The following is a 21389-nucleotide window of genomic DNA, read 5'->3' on the forward strand; positions in this document are numbered from 1 at the left end:
GTTTATTTATAATTGATAAACTGTTTTATAGTAAAACCTTTGCAACAAATTAAAGTTCTGGACATGTGCCCATGCTTTCAGTCTAATGGGAATGTAATGTTTTGTACTTTACAGGAACAAAACACTGCAAACAAACAGTTTGCTCACCTTAGACCCCAATGTGAGTGGAGTATTCACAGGGCCGTACCCGTTTGGAATCGATCCTGTGAGTTAATACGTTTATCAGTTACAGTTAGTCAAATGCTGAGATTATTATTACTTATTTAATTTGTTTGCAATTTCACAGATCTGGAGCATGGCGGTTAACAGACTGTCCTTCCTTAATTCATATAAAATGAAGATGTCTGTGATCATTGGAGTCATCCACATGAGTTTTGGTGTGATTTTGAGTGTCTTTAATCACTTGTAAGTCGACACAGTTAGGAACCCCAGAAACGATTTTTGCTTAGTAGCGAGACTTTAGCTCATCATCCATCTGTTCTTTCTTTTGCTTTAGGCACTTCCGACAGAAATATGACATCTATCTTCTGTTTCTCCCCGAACTGCTCTTCCTGCTTTGTCTCTTTGGCTACCTGGTCTTCATGATCGTTTATAAGTGGTTGGCCTTCTCGGCGCGGGACTCCAGTCAGGCTCCCAGCATCCTTATTCACTTCATTAACATGTTTGTCATGCAGGGCAAGGATATCGCTCCTCTTTACTCAGGACAGGTGACGCCATGACACGCAAGACTAAGGACCTTAACTCATTCACTGCCATTCACGAATTTATTCTGAAAATGAAAATATGACATAGAGCGCCATTCCAGAATTTGTTCGGCTTTTGTTTGCGCTATATAAACCAATATGTATGTATTGCATTGTATTTTGGACAGCTGCCCTTATTTTGAGCTCATATAACTCCAGACCCATATAATTTAGGAATTAACTTTTATCCCTGATGAAAGAAGAGAGTCTAAGGTTTCTAACGCTGCATTGAATGTTTATGTAGTCCTAAAACTCAATATTCTGTGGGTCCTGGAATTCAAGTAACAATGACAAAAACCTTGGCACTGGAGTGGACACATTTTTGCACATGTCTGGCAGTAAATGAGTTAAAAAATGTATTTTTAAATATAATGTACATATTTTTTTCCTCCTAAATCCCCTTTTGTTTCCCAGACGGGTCTGCAAGTTTTCCTGCTCGTGGTTGCCATGCTGTGTGCTCCTATGCTGTTGTTAGGAAAACCTTTGTTCCTCTACTGGCTGCATCGCGGAGGCAAAGGCCTCCGTAGGCGCAGGGTAGGTCTTACCTTGGCACCAGGGAGTGATGCATGAGATTTCAAAATAACGGTTGATAAATTCTGGTTTTAACCTTTGAAAATATTGGAGAACACTTGTAATTTTGGGGCAGCGAGCAACCAGCTCGCCAAAAAAGTCAACCATCAGAACTAATTTTAGGTTTTCTAAATCATATTTGGTGCGTAAAAGTGTTCTACTGCATTTGCATAGAGGTCAACCAGAGCGTGTGTCTTTCGTAAATTAAGCTGAGAGCAGTAAAACATCACATCCAAGTTTCTCTGACCACGTCCTCAAGGGCTACGAGAGGGTGAGGCGCGTTAGTGAAGATGACGGTTCGGCAGGGCCACCTTACGAGGACGATGAAGAGGAGGGACTGGATGAGATGACACACAGGGATATTCATCCCAGGAAGGTGAGAGAAATCCTAGTTGACCTTTTGAACACATTTTTTGGTGTTTATTTTTAATAATGCATAATAATACATTTCATTTATAAGCACCTTTCAAAACTGTCATGGTCACTTTACAGTCACAGGTTTTTCAGTGGATGAGCATCGGCAGCCACGCGCCAGTAGCTAGTAGCTAGCTAGATAGCTAGCTAATAGCTAGATTGCTAGATAGCTACATAGCTAATAATTATAATTATGTATTTTTAATAATACATTTAATTTATAAGCACCTTTCAAAACTGTCATGGTCACTTTACAGTCACAGGATAGGTTTTTCAGTGGATGAGCATCGGCAGCCAAACGCACCAGTGTTCACTCAACTCGGAAGTAACTCAAATAGAAAGCAAGCAAGCTATTAGCGAATAGGTAGCTAATAGCTATCTTGCTAATAGCTATCTCGCTAATAGCCAATAGCTAGCTAATAGCGAGATAGCTAATAGCTATCTTGCTAATAGCTATCTCGCTAATAGCCAATAGCTAGCTAATAGCGAGATAGCTAATAGCTAGGTAGATAGCTAATAGCGAGCTAGATGGATGGCAAATAAATCAATTAAAACATTTTTTTACTAGCTGGTGGATTTCTATTGCCATTTGAGCGCTTAGTAACTTGTTCCCGTTGGCATTTGTGCAACAGTTTGACTTTGCCGACGTGCTCCTGCATCAGGCCATCCACACCATCGAATACTGTCTGGGCTCCATCTCCAACACCGCTTCGTACCTGCGACTCTGGGCACTCAGCTTGGCACACGCGCGTAAGTGTCGCACATTTTGACACACTCGGGATTGTTAGGTTAAATATCACAAACTAATATTTGCATTAACAATAAGCTTTAACATTTAGTGATTATAAACGTAATTAAATAATTACTTTAATACGGCGACGTTGTAACCTAACAATTGGTGCGTTCATTGTGAGACGGGTAACCAAAAAGCCAGCAAGTTACTCACAGAGAACTTTTTCCTATCAATTCGATCGAATACAGAATTCTCTGTCTCAGCTCACTGACAGAAAATATTTGAGTGTCCTCAAAATCAGTAAGAGACAACACCCAAACTGAGGAGCCCAGATTTAAAGGGTTCTACATGCATATTCAAATTTGGCTCAAACAAAGGAGCATGTTGCAACCTTACACCTCCTTAGTATGTAAAAGCCAGCCGCTCCCCCTTAAAGGACAACCAACACCATTTTTTTGTTTCCTAACTGACATCAGAAAAAGGTTTTCTAGCATCTAAAATACCCAAAACATGCAGGCTGATATTTTTCGTCAAATGCAAAACACCAATTAAAATGAGTTAGTGTCCCAGAAGAGTTAGTGTTTCAGAAGGCCCCGCCCCCTTGTTCGTGACGTCACGCCAGGACGTCTTGCCTTGCTCTAGAATCAAAACAATGGCTTCAGATTCAGAGAAGATGATTTCTTGTTACTCATCCAGTTATGAATATGATTCAAATAGTTCTGAAGAGGAAAGCATAAATGTTTGCAATTGATTAAAGAATTATATGTGCCATTTTGAGCCAACATTGGGGGAAAATCTCTCACCCAAAAAAAAGAGGCACAAAATGGCGACCTCCGGTGGCGACCTCCGGTGGCCCCCTCCGCTTCCACAGGCTGATAAATTCCTTATATGGTGCTTGGACGTCCTCTTCTGGCGGCTTTTGGGTCCAACACGAGGTCCCCAGACCAAACAAGTACAGCAAAATACATTGATGTGATGGAAGGACCGCTACAATGCGTTTTTTTTACAGTCAAGGACGGTCCTTTAGTGACCTCACGTACGGACTCGTCACCAACTCAAAAACAAGTATCCTGATTATTCAGCGCGTATCAATTCGAGCCGTCAGGACTCCAATGTAGCGTCCCAGAAAATGCACAAGATGGCGCCCAATCGCCGTAGGAAATGGGCTGATTTGTCTGCTGGGAACTTGTATCAAATAGTAGTCTTGGTGCAACACACAACGATTCACCAACTCGGAAACAAGACTTCCTGAATATTCAGCGCTCGTCTTAAAACGTAAAATATGCCGTGGAATCTTTGTAAAATACGCTCAGTAGAAGTCATTTGAAGTGATTTTAGACATGATGGGCACAACTTATCCGGAGGCGTCGGTTGTCCTTTCACCTTGTCGTAATGCTCTTGCAGAGCTGTCAGAGGTCTTGTGGGATATGGTGATGCGCCTGGGCTTGAAGGTCACAACCAGAGTGGGCGTGGTGTTTTTAGTGCCTGTGTTTGCAGTCTTTGCACTGCTCACTGTGTCCATCCTGCTGGTCATGGAAGGTTTGTCAGCTTTCCTGCACGCTCTTCGCCTGCACTGGTGAGCTAACGTCATCAACTACGTTCTGAAAGCACACATTGTCCTCTATTCATTAGAACTGGTTTTGACCACTGGGCAAAAATTGCATGTGAACTGGGTGCTAAAATGATCATGTTTGTTAACTCATTCACTGCCAAAATGCAAAATGTGTCCACTCCAGTGCCAGGGTTTTTGTCATTGTCACTCAAATTCAGGGTCCCACAGAATATTGACTTTTCGGACTACATAAACATGCAATAGAACATTAGAAACTTATGGGGACCTGGGAATAGATTATTCTCATTAATTATTCTCATTTCTATGGGAAATTAATTTTTGGGAGACACAATTTTCGCCTTACACACTGTCTGGGAACCAATTATCAGTGTACTTATAAATGCCTCAAATTCCCACCATCTAGAATCAGCCATTGTAAATCCAACTTTGACAGTTTTCTATAATTTTCCCTTAGATTGCCTTCGTTTAAAATGACTGCGTCATCTTATGTTTGTCTTCAGGGTGGAGTTTCAGAACAAATTCTACCATGGGACAGGTGTCAAGTTTGTACCCTTTGACTTCTCGCTGCTGCCCTCTGTTTTCGAGCACGATGGCCTCCTTTAAATTGTTGAATAGGCAAATGAAAGTGGGCATTTTTAAGTGGGAAAAAATGCTGCATACACTGGGACGATTCTCACTGTGAAAATGACAAGGAACCCTCAAGACGATTTACTCTCGTAGCAACATTCACCTCCGGCCCAGCACATAATTTGAAACAAGAAAAAAAAAGACCTGCTTTGCTGACTGCCTTTCTTCTCCACCCAGTTTAAATCACAGGTTGTATATTTGTTAATGACTTTAAAACTACAGTTGTGATATCAGGCACTTCTCCAAAACACACCGGTCGGTCATTTTAAATAACATTGCTCTGTGGATTGTCTATCTTGAATTGAAAACCAATTATTCAGCACAGTGTAGCGTGGATACACATTTTTAGGATCACAATACAGTGGCAAAACCCTTTACTAATTTAAAGTGGGTTTTTGCTCCCCCGGAATGTCAACAAAGAAATGAAAAATTCTCGAGCAAAATAAGCACTTTTCAGAAATGATTGTATACACTTTTTCCTGTTTATGATTGTGATGATGCCAAATTCGAACAGTGTATTGGCTATTTGATTATTCGTTCATTTATTTAAATGTTATATTACCTGTCAAATGTCGAAAAAAATGTCAACCAATGCTTCTTGTATATGTCGATAAGGTTAATCATGGTATTTATTTAAACAACTACTGTATCTGTATAGAGTTGATATTTTGCCATTTTAATGTGTTAAATAAAGCTTTTAATAATTGAAAGCTCTTAGAAAGCATTTTATTTCATTAACACGGAGCGATAATGTAGCAAACGAGTGCATTTGGCACCAGTAAATTTATCACGACAAACTGGCCACCAAGTCACAAATTATGCAGAAATTACATAACCTGAATAAAGGTTTCCATCCATGCACTCTATCTGTGCCGTATTCCGACAACGCTGTCGCAAACGAATCGCCTTTTTTTGCAATTTACTGTTCTGTCTTTAGAAGTTTAAATTAAATAAAAAGTGGCAGTACAAAATGAACCTAACTATTTTTCAACTCGTTTTACATTCAAACAGCGGGTTAATTTTCTATTTCAGTATCTACATTTCATTTTACATATTTTTTCCTCAAACGTTGCCATACACCTGCCGCCACCATTATATGGCAACGTCGTGAACGCTTTATTACAACGTTCGTCGTCAAAGTAAAAGTGGTGAGAAGAAAGATAGTATCACATTGGTTATCTCTGCAGGTTATTGTCGTATCTTCACAACCGTCGTGAAACACACCGCCTCCCCCCATAAGTCATCCCCCCTACCGGGGGACATGGTAGGCACCGAAAGGAATCTTTGACAGTTCGTGCAGTCGGCGTCCAGCTGCAGGCTAGCCGTGGTTAGCATCCGGTTAGCTTCGCCGCACAGCTGGGCTCATCTGGACTGGGAGGCTAACGGCACCGGGCGGCGTTTTCCTGAGAGGAGTCCATGGATGAGCTGGTGAGGAGTTTGCCCTCCCCGACTCTCCCGGGGATCCAGCTCTCTCGTCTGGACACGCACAAGGGCTGGCTGTTTAAATGGACCAACTACTTGAAGGGATACCAGAGGCGATGGTTCGTCCTTAGCAACGGCCTGCTGTCCTACTACAGGTACGGTAAAAAAAAAAAAAGAACGGGCATGGGCTACGGTTAAGTAGTATCGATATTTTATGTATGATATTAAAACAAGCAAACGAAATATGATTTTTTTTCAGTGGTAAAACATTTCCAATATTTATGATTTAACGTCAAATATAATTTTCTTAAATTGATTATTTTACAGGCCTCGATATCCACATAAATATCCTTTTTTCAAGTTATGAAATATTGGAATTAATCCTGCACAGCAGAAGACATTGACTCAACACATGATAAATACAATACTCTATATACAAATGCATACGGTATTGTAGTGGCTACAGTTGTATTTGTATATGATATTTGTCCATGTTAACTCGTTTACTGCTAGACGTGCAAAAATGTGTCCACTCCAGTGCCAGGGTTTTTGTCATTGTCACTTGAATTCCAGGACCCACAGAATATTGAGTTTCAGGACTACATGAACATTCAATCAGAAAGTCTAAGAAACCTTAGACTCTCTTATTTCATCAGACAAAAAGTCTATTTACTCAATTATATTTGTCTGGAGTTATATGAATTTGAAATGAGGGTGGCTGTCCAAAATGCAATACACACATATTGGTTCATATACATAACGCTTTAACAACAGCTGAACTTGGAACAAAGCGCTAACATGGAAAAAAGGGTAATGCTGCCCCATTGTGGAAGGGAAAAAACATTGCTAGAGGTCTGGGCAGCACTTTATCGGCACCCAAGCAAGAAAAAACAAAACAAACAAATTCGGGAACGGCGCTTTATGTCATATTTTCAATTCCCGGATAAATTTGTGAATGGCGGTGAATGAGTTAAGCGCTTTGTTACAGCTTCAGTTGTTGAAGCGCTATATAAATCAATATGTATTGTATAATCAGCGCAAAGATGGAGAAATGATGGAAATTAGTCGATCATGTTCAACTAACGTGCAGTGTATATCACATCAGCTGATTTATCCTGAGATCAGAAAACCTTTATTTGTCCCACAATGTGGAAATTTGCAGTACACAGCACCAATTTGAAAGGGGGGGGGGGGTGAAAGGATAGAATAAAAAGATCTTATAAGCATGTAAAATAATGTCAGCAGACTGAGATGTATACTGTTAATGTTGAAGACAAAATATTTTTTGGGTCAAAATATGACACTGGGTCATAATTTTAAGACGGTGACAACGTTGATTGTGTATGTACCGTACACCAAAGTACATACTCCAGATTGTAAAGGAAGTAAGCAAATATTTTCGTTCGCGCCCACCCTCCAGAACACAGGCAGAGATGGGGCACACCTGCCGAGGCACCATTCCTCTGGCGGCCGCTCACATCGAGCTGGGTGACGCGTGCCACTTATTGATCACCAACGGAGGTCGGAGCTACCACTTGAAGGCCACCTCTGAAGCAGAGTGTCAGCACTGGTTGTCAACCCTGCAGCAAGCTAAAGTCAACGCCAATGCGCTCATTCATCACTCGGGTAAGGCTTACATTCCACATTATGTTTCAACACATTGATGGTGCTGTTTAATGTGTCTGGATTAGACAGGGGTATTATCCTTCTGCCATCTGCACCACCCACCCTGTGCAAAATAGATTTGATGAGATTAGATGATCCTTTATTTGTCTCAGAGTGGAGAAATGTACATTTCATAGCCGTTAAAACAAAATACTGGAGCTGCTGTAAAGGCAGCTACTCACGTGGCGCCATCTTGAAGTCAAAAACAACAAAATATTGTGACAACATAAAGGACACAGATAGTCATTAAGCACTTTCTGCGGCCTATTTGTTACATGAAACAGTTCTAGATGAAAGAGGAGAGGATCAAAGCCTCATTTTCACCAGTGGATCAGAAACGTCATGGTGCAATGTGCACATCTGCTACAAGCTAAATGTTAAAAGCAAACACGAAGCTGTAGCATCCATTGACGAAAACGGACTCGTCTCATCTCACATCTCCTATCCCACGTAAATCCGCTTTCAATTCCAAGCCACGACAGTTACACATACGGAACGGTGCTCTGCGCTGACGCTAAAATAGCTCGCACCTGTGCCAGCTCTATTTGAATGAGGGGTGGGAAATGGGTAAATTACGATGGATTTATATTAATTATAATTATGTATTTTTAATAATACATTTCATTTATAAGCGCCTTTCAAAACTCTCAAGGTCACTTTATAGTCACAGGATAAAGTTTTCACTCGGTGAGCAGCGGCAGCCACAAGCACCAGTGTTCACTCAACCCGGAAGTAACTCAAATAGAAAGAAAGCTATTAGCTAATAGATAGCAAATAGCTAGCTAGATAATAGATAGCTAATAACTAGATAGATAACTACAGAGCTAATAGATATCTAGCTAGCCAGCTAGATAGCAAATGGATAGCTATAGAGCTAATAGATAGCTATATAACTATTAGATAGATAGCTACCTTGCCAGCTAGATAGCTCATAGATAGCATAGATAGCAAAGTTGTCTTGTTGTTGTTTATTATATTGTTTTTAGCAATAATCATGATGCACTCAGGCAAGAACGAGACTCAAGATGGCAAAGATGTGCCGACAAACTCCTTTGTCATGACTCCAATGGCAAAATATGAAAATACTGCCTTAGATTTCTGGCTGAGTCGCCACAACGTGAACACACAAAAAAACTGTAGGAATTCTGTGTGTAGTGTGCTGAACACAAGAGGGAAGTGTTGTTCAAGGAGGACCGCTCAAGGGCGTTTTAAATTTAAAGTGATGTAGAGGGCTGCAAAGCTTGACGTCATCATGTCGTCCTTAACTTCACCGACACTATCATTAATTACAAAAAAATAACCTATCGTTAATTTGCTGCTGGCATGTTTGCCCTTCATGTGTAATGGAGTGTCATAAAATGAATTGAATACACGTCTGGTCATGCGGTCTGAGTGGCACGTGACGTAGGCAAACCCCTCCTTCCCGGTGTGCTCGCTATGACGACAGCAAGATGAATGAATGACCTTGCTTTAGGCTCCACCTCTCCTTCTGCAACCACAAGAGGTAAAAAAAACGAGAGGCAGCCGAAAGATTTTCATTCAAAATATTATTTTGCACACAAAAAGGCAAACATGTTCGGCATGAGTGCAGAACCCCCAATGAAAATGACCTTGTAAGTAGCCAGTTCATTGCTTAACGCTCGGACAAGATTAAGACTTTAAAATAGAGGCGTTCGCCACCTGTGTGTGTGTTACCATGCATGTCGCACGGCTGCTTTTGGTTACCTCTGGTGGGCTTTTCAAGACGGGAGAGAGCGAAAACTTGTCATTTATTTATAGCTGGAGGTTACATGCTTGAGTTGCTCTTTGCATACTCTTGTAATGACGTTTTCTATGTGAATATTTTACTTGAACGATTTAGCATTATTTGAGTCAGAGTTATTCGCTGTCACATTGACAAATTGTGTCTTTGGGCAGATTCCTTTTGGTCAACATGATCGCTTGTCCATGTTAAGAGCTTAGTTTTAGCTGTTGTTAAAGCGCGATATAAATCAATATGTATTGTATTGTATTTGGGATTCAATTTTTACTTTTGTCTATTTTAGCTTTTATAGTATGGTGATACGCTAGCAAAAGTATCCCGATATAAAAACACAAATATTTCTGTATTGGCTTAGGTCACAAGCATACATGTGTGTTAAAATAATGTGATCGTTATAAAAGTGTAAATTAGAAGTCAAAAAAACACCAAAAGGCTTTCATTGTACATTCAATTAGGAGTGTATTTTTTACATTTTCTTTTGTTTCACCTTACAAATGAACTGCCTGTATTGTGTCAATAGTTTCTTTATAAAGTGAGTATTGTGGTCAAATTCGGGAGTCTACCGACCAAATCGTGAGACTTAACATGTATGCATAGGATAAATGGGCTGTGGTGATGCTTCAGCGACTGTTCACCTCGTTAGCGAGTCCAACTTTGATTCTGTCCTCCCACACGGTGTCCATAGTGATGCACCATCCATTAACGGTGGGTGTACTTGCACTCGTTAGTCACCAAAAGACACCCAGAAACATCTCCCAACTCTCCAACATACCGTACTTATATTTACAGATCCACTGTACGTTATTGCTCGGTGTGTTCTGGCAGGAGACCATAGGGTGCTTCACCATATAAATAACATTATTGAGATACATGTAATTTATTTCCTGTTCTATATGGGTCATGAATCTACTCCTAACATTTGCAGGGTTTTCCAACCCCTCCTTTATATAATTTCCCCTGCTAAGATTTTGCTCATTCCAGGCAGAAAAGCCCATCCCAAATGCCCTGCTTTTAAAATCCTTCAAATTTAATTTTTAAATTTAAAGTCTCATAAAAATAAAGGGTGGCGGCAAATTGGACTCCGTCACCCACCACCCCCATCAACGCCCCATTACTAAATATAGCCAAGCGTTCTGACTATACAGACTTATGTTTCCAGGGCAACCATGCCCATTCACATCTTCCCCTTCTCGTAAAAAAAATGCAGAGTACGGGATGGGCTGTGGCGTGTTTTCACCCGCGCTTCTTCCTCAGCAAAATGAGATGAAATTGAGGAAGTTGGATATCTCACCTGTTGCATCTGTCTTGACACCATCAAACATGTCCTTGTTTTTCTTTGCATTTACTCACATTTGAGCCTTTTAAGGAATATACAGGTGTTAGTGACAATTATTCAGAATATGATGATATGATACGTGGACTCATAGACACTTTGCTTCAGATACGTTGACTTCCTCCCGCAATCCAAATACATTCAGGTTAGTTATTAATCATTCATTCATTTTAATTGTAATTAATTACTTTTATTTTTTATTATTTTATTAATTATTAATAAGTAAATGTAAATGTTTATTTTTTTTCTTTGTTATATTTAGATTAGTTATATTTTTTATTTATTTTCTCATTTATTTATTTATTTTATTTGTTCATGTGTTTATTGATTATTGATTTATTTACGTGAATTGATTGAAAATAGTGGCAACAATTATTCAGCATATGATGATGTATTATACGTGGACTCATTTGCTTCAGATACTTTCACTTCCTCCCGTAATCTAAATACATTAAGGTTGTTTATTATTCATTTTTATGTATTTATTAATTAATTTAATTATTTATAATAATAATAATAATAATAATAATAATAATAATAATAATACATTTCATTTCTAAGCGCCTTTCAAAAGTCAAGGTCACTTTACAGTCACAGGATCAGTTTTTCTGTGGGTGAGCAGTAATTATATGTATTTTTATTGTTATTTGATTTATTTCTATTTATTTATGTGAATTGATTGTTATTCCCTGCAATTGACTGTCAAGCAGTTCGGGTTGTACCTCTGTGGATCAGCTCGGATATGCTCCATTTCACCTTCTAACCTAATGAGGACAAACACTGTCGAAAAATAAACGGATGGAATCCATGTGTTCTCTTTGGTGTCGTTGAGCAGATGACTCGGGAGATGAAGAAAGTCCTGGCCCGCATGATGCTCGTTTCTTAAGCCAAGGCGCGCTGAAGACGTTAGCAAGCAAACTGGATGATCTGAGCACCTGTAACGAGCTGATCGGAAAACACGGCGCCGCCCTTCAGCGCTCCCTCAGCGAATTTGAAGATCTCCGCGGGTGCTTGGACGGCACCGATAAACTGAAGACGGTTAACGAGCGAGTCGCCCTATTCCGCATCACCTCCAATGCTATGATCAATGTGAGCGTGAGCTGACAGCTTTCCTCATTAGCTTCTGCTCTCCGAGCCGGCGGTGGGGGGGATGCTTTGTCTAAATTCGGTGTTATTTTCACACCTCAGGCTTGTCGCGATTTCCTGGATGTAGCGCAGTCTCAAAACCGGAGGTGGCAGAAGACCCTGCAGCATGAGCAAGAGCAGCGTCACTACCTGGAAACCACCATTGAACAGCTAGCCAAACAGCACAACAGCCTGGAGACGGCCTGGAGGGAGAAGCCCACCACATACACAGGTAAGACGCACCCGCCATTTACGCTTTGTGGATGAAAGAAAAAGTGCAAGATACTGTATGTGTGATGATTCTTTTTCAGACTGCCACGATATGTTCTCTATTCTGTGATTTAATATACGCACTGTTTAATAACTGTATGCTTAAAGAAAATGAGATGCGAAGTCAAACTCCAGATTTTAATCTAAAGAGTTTGATGTTTCCACAAATCCAGTTTAGATGCAGTTAAGTCTAGTAAACATCCAATATGGCGGCCTTGGAGCTGTTGAGTGAAGAAGAGTGAGCCAAAATTCTTCCACAGTGATTTGAAAGACTTATCGCAAATAATAAAAGTACAATATATACATTTTTTTCCAGTCTGTCTGTGTAGGCTCTCAGTCGTGCAGGAGTGGTCCATCGATGAAAAGAGTTTCTTCAGCCGTCATCTGTACTTCTTTGAAGGGTTCATCCGAAGAGCTTCGTCAGCGAACTAAAGTTGTGCTGGTAACTGGCAAGTTAGAGCAGAGATCTATCACAATAGTGGTCTGGCATCGCCATCTCTGTCCATTAGGGATATATAGGGCCAGAGTTACCAGCACAACTTTAGTTGAATGACGAAGCTCTTCGGATAAGGAGCGAAATGTCCGACAGCTTCAAATAAGTAAATGAGACGGATGAAGAAACATTTTCATGGTTCCAGTGTATAAGGCGCACAGGAGTATAGGTGGCACCCCAATAAATTGTGTATTTTCAAACGTTTTACATATACATATAAGGCTCACCGGAGTATAAGGCTCGCCTTTAATGAATTAAAAAGAAAATGTTTCTGAAAATAATATATAAATACATAAAGTTTCCAAATATAAGGCACACCATATTATAAGGTGCTTCAGAAGAGGCTAGGGTTACGCACGAGGGGGAAATGGAGTCGGTGGTTTGCTGACAGTAGTTCCCCGACCTGTTGTGGCTCAATATTACATCACACATCTAAGGCGCACCTGCGTATAAGGCGTAGGGTCATCTTTTGAAGAAAATGAATGCTTTTAGGTGCACCTTATACACCGGAAAATACGGTATATATTGTACTTTTTTTTCATAAAGCATCATAAGCGAATGATTTTTGTTCTCTTTGATACACAAATATTTGTGACATTACGAATTGAAAAAAATAGCGTTACTGTTCCGTATGTCTCCGCAGGTGCGCAGAGATCTCGCGAGGTGGATGAGAGTGACGAGAACGATGAATTCTTTGACGCCATGGAGGACGCTCCATCGTTCATCACAGTGAATGCGGAAACCAAGCACAGGTGACATTTTGTGGGTAATATGAAATGAATGGTCCTGTTTTTTTTAACAGGACAATTATTTCCTTCAGGCGCTCCGGGAGTAGTCAGAGTATCATGAGTGGAGGAATCCCCAGTGACTGGACCCATAATGAGAACGTAGGTCTCTTTATGCTGCTTTTTTTCTGTCTGACACACAGCAGCAAAGACAATGACACGACAGCCATCTTGTTACAATTTCTCTCAGGAAGCCTTGGACTCAAACCGCATGCAGCTACGCAGAACAAGGCGCAATCGCATTCCAGATAAACCCAATTATTCCCTCAACCTTTGGAGCATCATGAAGAACTGTATTGGGAAAGACTTATCAAAGATACCCATGCCTGTAAATATGCCTCAAACTGGTTACAACCACGATTGGAAGCCAATTTCGCTTCATCGTCATCTTCCGTCCTCCCGATCGGTGGCAGGTCAACTTCAATGAGCCGCTGTCGATGCTGCAGCGTCTGACCGAGGACGTGGAGTACAGCGAACTCCTCGACCGGGCGGCTCGCTGCGATTCATCCTTGGAACAGATGTGCCTGGTGGCCGCCTTCTCCGTTTCCTCCTACTCCACCACCACCCATCGCACGTCCAAACCCTTCAACCCTCTCCTGGGGGAAACGTACGAGCTGGACCGGCTGCAGGAATACGGTTACCGCTCCGTTTGTGAGCAGGTGTGTCAAAGGTTATGATTATCAATCATTCTCAAGCAGTGATTACATTTTTTTAGCCTGAGAAATTATGCCTTTCCTCATAAAAAAAATCATTTTAAAGGACAACTGACACAATTTTTTTGTTTCCTAACTGACATCAGAAAAACGTTTTATAGCATCTAAACACGCAGGCTGCTATTTTTAGTCAAATGCAAAACGGCAATAAAAATGAGTTAAAGTGTCCCAAAACTACTTCAAAATGACCCCGGAAATGGCGAATTATTATTCGTGACGTCATGCCAGGACGTATTGCCTTGCTCTAGAATCAAAACAATGGCTTCAGATTCGGAGAAGATGCTTTCTTGTTACTCATGCAGTTATGAATATGATTCAAATAGTTCTGAAGAGGAAAGCATAAATGTTTGCAATCGATTAAAGAAGTCCTTCCGTATCAATTTGAGTCGTCTGGACTCCAATGTAGCGTCCAAGAAAATGCACAAGATGGCGCCCAAGCTCCACTGGGCATGGGCTGATTTGTCTGCTGGGAATTTGTGTCAACTAGTGTGAAATAGTAGTCTTGGTGCAACACACGATTCACTATCACGTTATTTATCTGTTTTCCTTCTAATTTCGCCATCAACACGATGTTTTCAGACCAAAAAAAGTACCCAAAATGCATTGTGTGTAGCTTTCTCGCTCAGGGGCGTTCCAGACGTGACGTCACATCTGCAATCGTTACAAACTCCAAAACAAGACTTCCTGAATCTTCAACGCGAGTCTTAAAACGTAAAATATAGCGATATGAGGTGGAATCTTTGTAAAATACGCCATTTGAAGCCATTTTACAAATTATGGACACAACTTGTCCGGAGACGTCGGTTGTCCTTTAAGTATTGTGTGTCATTTCTTTTTCACCCGATATGTTTTACTCCCAGGTGAGTCATCATCCACCAGCTGCTGCCCACCACGTCACTTCCCAGCGAGGATGGACGCTATGGCAACACATCACGATTGACAGCAAGTTTCGTGGGAAGTACATCTCTGTGGTGCCCCTCGGTAAGAAGCATAAGCACTTTCACTGTATGTTTTCATGATGCCTTTTTAACTCATTCACTGCCAGACGATGTGCAAAAATGTGTTCACTCCAGCGCCAGGGTTTTTGTCATTGTCACTTGAATTCCAGGACCCACAGAATATTGAGTTTTAGGACTACATAAATATTCAATAGAGCGTAAGAAACTTTAGACTCTCTTCTGTCATTAGAAAAAAATAGTTAATTCCTAAATTATATGGGTCTGGAGTTATATGAGCTTGAAATGAAGACGGCTATCCAAAATACAATGCAATACATACATAATACATATATATTTGTTTATATAGCTCTTTTACAACAGCTGAAACTGGAACAAAGTACTAACATGGAAACAAGGAAATGCTGCCCCTTGTGGAAAAAAAACAAAAAAACGAAAAAAAAAAGCCTTATTGGCACCCAAGCATGAAAAAACAAAACCCGAACAAATTTGGCAATGAATGAGTTAAATTAATTTTGTTTAGGTCACATTATTTGTTATTTTGTTTTTTGTTTTAACTTCAAGATGGCGCCGCGAGAGTGGCTGCCTTTACAGCTGCTGTGTATTTTTTTTTGCTGCTGTGAAATGTAAATTCCTCAACTGTGAGACAAATAATGACTAATCCAGACTGCATGTATTTCTATTCAAAATAGGAAAGATTCACCTGCAGTTCCACTCAAGCGGGAACCAGTACGTTTGGAGCAAAGTGACCTCAACGGTTCACAATATTATCGTGGGGAAACTCTGGATTGATCAGGTCGGCCGGTTTTCCATTATTTTGGGAACATTCGGGGAATGATTCATTCAGACTAAGAACCTTAAAGGACAACCGACACCTTTTTTTTTTGTTTTTTAACTCACAACAGAAAAACGTTTTATCGCATCTAAAATACCCAAAACGCGCTGGCTGACATTTTTAGTCAAATGCAAAACACCAATAAAAATGAGTTAAAATGTCCCTAAACTACTTCAAAATGACCCCGAAAATGGCGAGTTTCAAAAGGTTCCGCCCGCTTGTTCGTGACATCACGCCAGGACGTCTTGCCTGGACTAAAATCAAAACAATGGCTTCAGATTCGGAGAAGATGCTTTCTTGTTACTCATCAGTTATGAATATGATTCAAATAGTTCTGAAGTTAAAAGCATAAATGTTTGCAATCCATTAAAGAAGTTCTTCCGGATCAATTCGAGCCGTCAGGACTGCAATGTAGCATCCCACGAAATGCACAAGATGGCGCCCATGCTCCGTTGGAAATGGGCTGATTTGTCTGCTGGGAATTTGTGTCAACTAGTATCAAATAGTAGTCTTGGTGCAACACACAACGATTCACCAATGCATTATTTATGTGTTTTCCTTCTAATTTCGCCATCAACACTGATCAACGCGATGTTTTCCGACTAAACAAAGTACCCAAAATGCATTGTGTGTCGCTTTCTCGGTCAGGGGCGTTCCAGACCTGACGTGACGTCTGGAATCGTCACCAACTCAAAAACAAGACTTCCTGAATATTCAGCGCGGGTCTTAAAACATTAAGTATAGCTATATGCGGTGGAATCTTTGTAAAATATGCTCAGTCAAAGTCTTTTCAAGTGATTTTACAAATTATGGACACAACTTGTCCGAAGGTGTCGGTTGTCCTTTAGATGCTTTGAATGATTGAAATGTGATAAGGGAATGCAAAAGTCAAATATAATTCTCTCGCTTTGTTGTTTCTGACAGTCCGGGGACATCGACATTGTAAACGTCACCACCAAGGACACCTGCCATCTCAAATTCTCGCCCTATAGCTACTTCTCCAGAGATGTCCCCCGAAAAGTACAACGGCAGCTTTGTTGTTCCAGTAAGACACAAAAACATTCCGCATAGCTATAACGGCAAGTGATTTCTTTTCCAGGTGACGGGAATGGTGGAGGACATCGAGGGCACAGCGCATTACATCTTATCAGGAACGTGGGATGAAAAGATGGAAAGTGCCAAAATAGTCGATAGCAGCCAAGGAAGCGGAGGCTCCGAAGGCAAACAAAAAACAGTTTATCAGACTCTTCAACCAAAACTGCTGTGGAAGAAATACCCTCTCCCGTACGCCCTTTCAAACTTCCTCCCCACCTTTCTCTGCAATGACTGAATGCGTCATTTCTCACTTCCATCTCCGCTTTCCCTCCCTTAGGGACAATGCAGAGAACATGCACTATTTCTCCTCCTTGGCTTTGACTCTGAATGAGCCGGAGGAGGGAGTGGCGCCCACCGACAGCCGCATGCGTCCGGACCAGCGGTTGATGGAAGCCGGGTTGTGGGATGAAGCAAACACCCAGAAGCAGCGTCTGGAAGAGTGTCAGAGGCTAGAGAGGAAGAGGAAGGAGGTCCAAACCATGCATGGCCTGGAGGAAGGTCAGTCCTTTCAATATTTTCTATCATTTAATAAGTTGTACGAAAACTGATTTATACAAATCTGCGCTGTTTGTAGAAGACCTTCCTCTCTTCTGGGAAGACTTATAAATGAAATGTATTATTATTATTATTAAGATTATTTTTCTCTTGCCAGTTATACTGCCCCCCAGTGGCCATATCGGCAACAGCAAACAAATCTGTCATTAATTACCGTATTTTCTGGTGTGTAAGGCGCACCCAAAAGCCTTGATTTTCTTGAAAAGATGACCCTGCGCTTTATACTCAGGTGTACCTTATGTGTGAAGTAATATTGAGCCACAACAGGTCTCGCCACTACGACTTGCAGCCGCATACTCCATTTCCCCCTGTAGAAGAAATTGTGCGTAGCCCCAGCCTCGACTAGTGCCTTATAATGTGATGTGCCTTATATTTGGAAAACTTTTTTCATTTTGACCTCATAATAATAATACATCACATCTCATTTATAAGCGTATTTCAAAACTCTCAAGGTCACTTTACAGTCACAGGATGAGTTTTTTTTTTACTGTGGGTGAGCAGCGGCAGCCACACACGCCAGTGCTCACTCAACCCGGAATAACTCAAATCGATCGAAAGCTAGCTAGATAGCTAATAGATAGATAGCGAGATATTTAATAGATAGCTTGCTACCTATATAGCTAGCTAGTTAGCCAGATAGCTAGATATGTAGCCAGCCATATAGCTAGGTAATAGATAGCAAATAGATAGCAAGCTAGGCAGCCAGCCAGATAGCTAGCTAATAGATGGCAAGGAGATAGCAAATAGATAGCAAGCTATGTAGCAAGCTAGCAGATACCCAGCTAGGTAGCAAGCTAGCAGATAGCCAACCAGATCTACAATTGACTTGACCCCTCTTTTTTTCTAAATCACAAGTGGTCCTCCATTGAGTGAATTTAAATACGCAGCTGTTGCAAAAGCGCCGTATAAATAAAGATGAATCGCGTCGCTATATTGTGAATATTGCCGTTGTCTGCAATGACTAACTTCCTTGTTTTAGGACCTAAAATGTGTACGTCAAATTCTTTGTTTGCTGCACGCCATATTGTAGTTACGGTTTCCTGTAACGGGCCGTTATGAATTTGAGGAAACCATTAGAATGTTTACTCTCCTCCACATATTACATATAATAACTAGTTTTCAAATCTGAAATCCAGAATAATGATTGTTATTGTAGTTTACATGGCACAATTTGAAATTTTGGTTCGGACTTTAACAGGCATGATGGCACTTGACATGCTTGATTTGCTGTAGCGGGCTGAAGAAATTGATGTGTTGGGCCAGATTTGGCTCCCGGGTCTTGACTTTGACACCTGTGTACAAGGTCATTAGCACAAGCATGTTAGCATATTTTCTGTTAACCACTATTTTGTATAAATAGTGTGGTTGGGCATTTTCTAATCTCTGTTTTAGGCCATCTAAAATACAGTGAAATATATAACCCATGATCTGTGTGTAGGGCAAGAGGTGGAGGTATACCAGCCCCTGTGGTTTGAGAAGAAAACAGATGAAACAACAAGAGAAAGCAACTACATCTACAGAGGAGGCTACTGGGAGGCCAAAGAGCGGCAGGACTGGAGCATGTGCCCTGAAATCTTCTAGAACAAATGGAACCGAGTGGCTGTCACTTACATATGATGGACTAAGGTCAGATCATATATAAACCAAAACATACTGTAGATGTAGAACATACTTCTTGAGACTTGCATCTTCTGACACCCTGCTTCATTTACATCACAGATCACAGATGTCAAAGTCAAGGCCCGCGGGCCAAATCCGGCCCGCCACATCATTTTTTTCGGCCCGCGAAAGCAAATCAAACTTGTTAAATTCCATGATGATTGCTCAAATCTGAGCCAAAATTTCATATTTTTGGATGTCAACCACAATAAAAGTCATTATTCTTGACTTGAGATTTGAAAACGAGTTATTCATTAATTTTCTGTGTGCTCTATATGTAATATTTGAAGGGATTTAAACATTCTAATGGATTCCCCAAATTCATAACGGCCCTCGAGAGGAAACCATAACTACAATGTGGCCCGCGGCAAAAAATGACTTTGACACCCCTGATTTACATGATTCAATTCTGAAATTTCCTAAATGAGAGGAAACTGCTTTCCAAGTACAGGTAACATCCGACTTACAACCAGCTCGACTTACGACCACCCGTACTTACGACCACGACCTCCATTTTTTTTTTTTTTTAAATTCCAAGCCTTGCACTGCAAGGCACTAGCAGGCTGGCAACGTGTTCGACAATTTTGGCCAGCCAGCATCTCACTCTCGCATAGCAATCGATCATGTGATGGCACCAGAGGGGGTAGTTTGCGAGAACTCGGTCATAAGTCGGATGTTACCTGTATATCTTATGGAAATGATAATAGTATTTGTTAAGAGGTAGAATACTTGGACATAGTTAGCATGAATGAACTAGTGAGGTCTTTACTGTTCCTAGAAAACAATCATCATCCATGACTGTAATAATTTTGGCTCTGACAAGTTGAACACAGTGAATCGACTCAGGAAGAGCTTGTCTCTACTGCCGGCGAGAGGCGCGTTTTTTTAAAAAAAAAATTATAATGAAGCGACTCTGTGTTCGCTCCTCCAACTAACAACTGACCTCTGCAGCCTTTTCCGGCTTTTTATTAAGTCATTCACTACCATTCACGAATTTGGATTGGATTGGATATGCCGTTATTAGTCTCACAGTGGAGAAATTATTCGGGAATTGAAAATATGACGTAGAGCGCCATTCACAAATTTGTTTGGCTTTTGTTTTTTCTTGTTTGGGTGCCGATAACGCGCTGGCCGTGGCCTCTGACAACATTTTCCCTTCCACATGGGGGCAGCATTTCCTTTTTTTCCCATGTTAGCGCTTTATTCCAGCTTCATATTAACTTCAGCTATTGTTAAAGCGCTATATAAGCTAATATATATGTATTGCAATGTATTTTGGACAGCCACCCTCATTTCAAGCTCATATAACTCCAGACCCATAAAATTTAGGAATGAAGTCTTTTTTTCTGATGAAAAAAGAGAGTCTAAGGTTTCTTACACTGCACTGAATTTTCATGTCGTCCTGAAACTCAATATTCAGTGGGTCCTGGAATTTGAGTGACAATGACAAAAACCCTGGTACTGGAGTGGATACTTTTTTGCACGTCTGGCAGTGAATGAGTTACTGAGCAAAATACATCTAATATTTTTTTGAAATAGAAAATTGAGAATTCAGTTTTTGTTTCAGTTCCGCGGACATCATGTTGCTCCTTCTTGTTTGTACGCCTCGGCCACATGAGGGCAGTAGATTACACACGTGCAGATTTACATGCTATAAAGAAGCTGGTCGAAAGTAAAGAGTAAGTAAGGGACAGGAATATTAGTCATTCTTTGCAGAGGATAAAGAATATATTACTGCAAATGTGTTTTTTTTTTCTGTCTCCATGTGTTATTCTACCGGTTGTGTTTCTGCATCCATTGCTTAAAGGTGTATCACATTGTGACAGAGATACTCTTTTTGCACATGTCTGGCAGTGAATGACTTAATAGCGTATGCAAATTACAAGTAACATAACACTCGCCCCATTTCCATGCCGTAGCTCTCGGTGGACATTTGGAGGCCAAGACACCTCCTTGTTTAACTAACAGATACTTTCTTATCACCTCTCCACCTACTGAAACAACTGTTGTATGTCTCAAGGACATCTTATGACGCATCCTGTCCGCCAAAAGTTACATTTT

At 40.7% G+C, this 21389-nt stretch overlaps 2 protein-coding genes across 2 annotated transcripts in view; both read left to right on the forward strand.

The window, feature by feature from the left end:
- Positions 1 to 5370, forward strand: part of atp6v0a2a (ATPase H+ transporting V0 subunit a2a) — a 14242-nt gene extending 8872 nt beyond the window's left edge. Inside the window, exons 13-20 of the mRNA XM_089020050.1 lie at positions 115 to 205; positions 287 to 405; positions 497 to 707; positions 1158 to 1277; positions 1573 to 1689; positions 2360 to 2477; positions 3865 to 4036; positions 4534 to 5370. Coding sequence (XP_088876176.1) covers positions 115 to 205; positions 287 to 405; positions 497 to 707; positions 1158 to 1277; positions 1573 to 1689; positions 2360 to 2477; positions 3865 to 4036; positions 4534 to 4636 — 1051 coding nt within the window. The 3' untranslated portion in view covers positions 4637 to 5370. The remainder of the gene's footprint in view (positions 1 to 114; positions 206 to 286; positions 406 to 496; positions 708 to 1157; positions 1278 to 1572; positions 1690 to 2359; positions 2478 to 3864; positions 4037 to 4533) is intronic.
- A 102-nt stretch (positions 5371 to 5472) lies between these two features.
- Positions 5473 to 20364, forward strand: osbp2a (oxysterol binding protein 2a). The gene is made up of 14 exons (XM_089020054.1): positions 5473 to 6237; positions 7503 to 7708; positions 11678 to 11931; positions 12031 to 12199; positions 13374 to 13482; positions 13551 to 13617; positions 13706 to 13843; positions 13929 to 14174; positions 15089 to 15209; positions 15877 to 15980; positions 16944 to 17039; positions 17119 to 17303; positions 17392 to 17612; positions 19108 to 20364. The coding sequence occupies exons 1-14, from the start codon at positions 6077 to 6079 to the stop codon at positions 19248 to 19250; spliced, it is 2220 nt and encodes a 739-aa protein (XP_088876180.1). The 5' UTR covers positions 5473 to 6076; the 3' UTR covers positions 19251 to 20364.
- The last annotated feature ends 1025 nt before the right edge of the window (positions 20365 to 21389 follow it).

Source organism: Hippocampus bargibanti, linkage group LG18 (genome assembly GCF_051943395.1).
Source record: "Hippocampus bargibanti isolate YZ-2025 linkage group LG18, ASM5194339v1, whole genome shotgun sequence".
Classification (NCBI taxonomy): Eukaryota; Metazoa; Chordata; class Actinopteri; order Syngnathiformes; family Syngnathidae; genus Hippocampus; species Hippocampus bargibanti.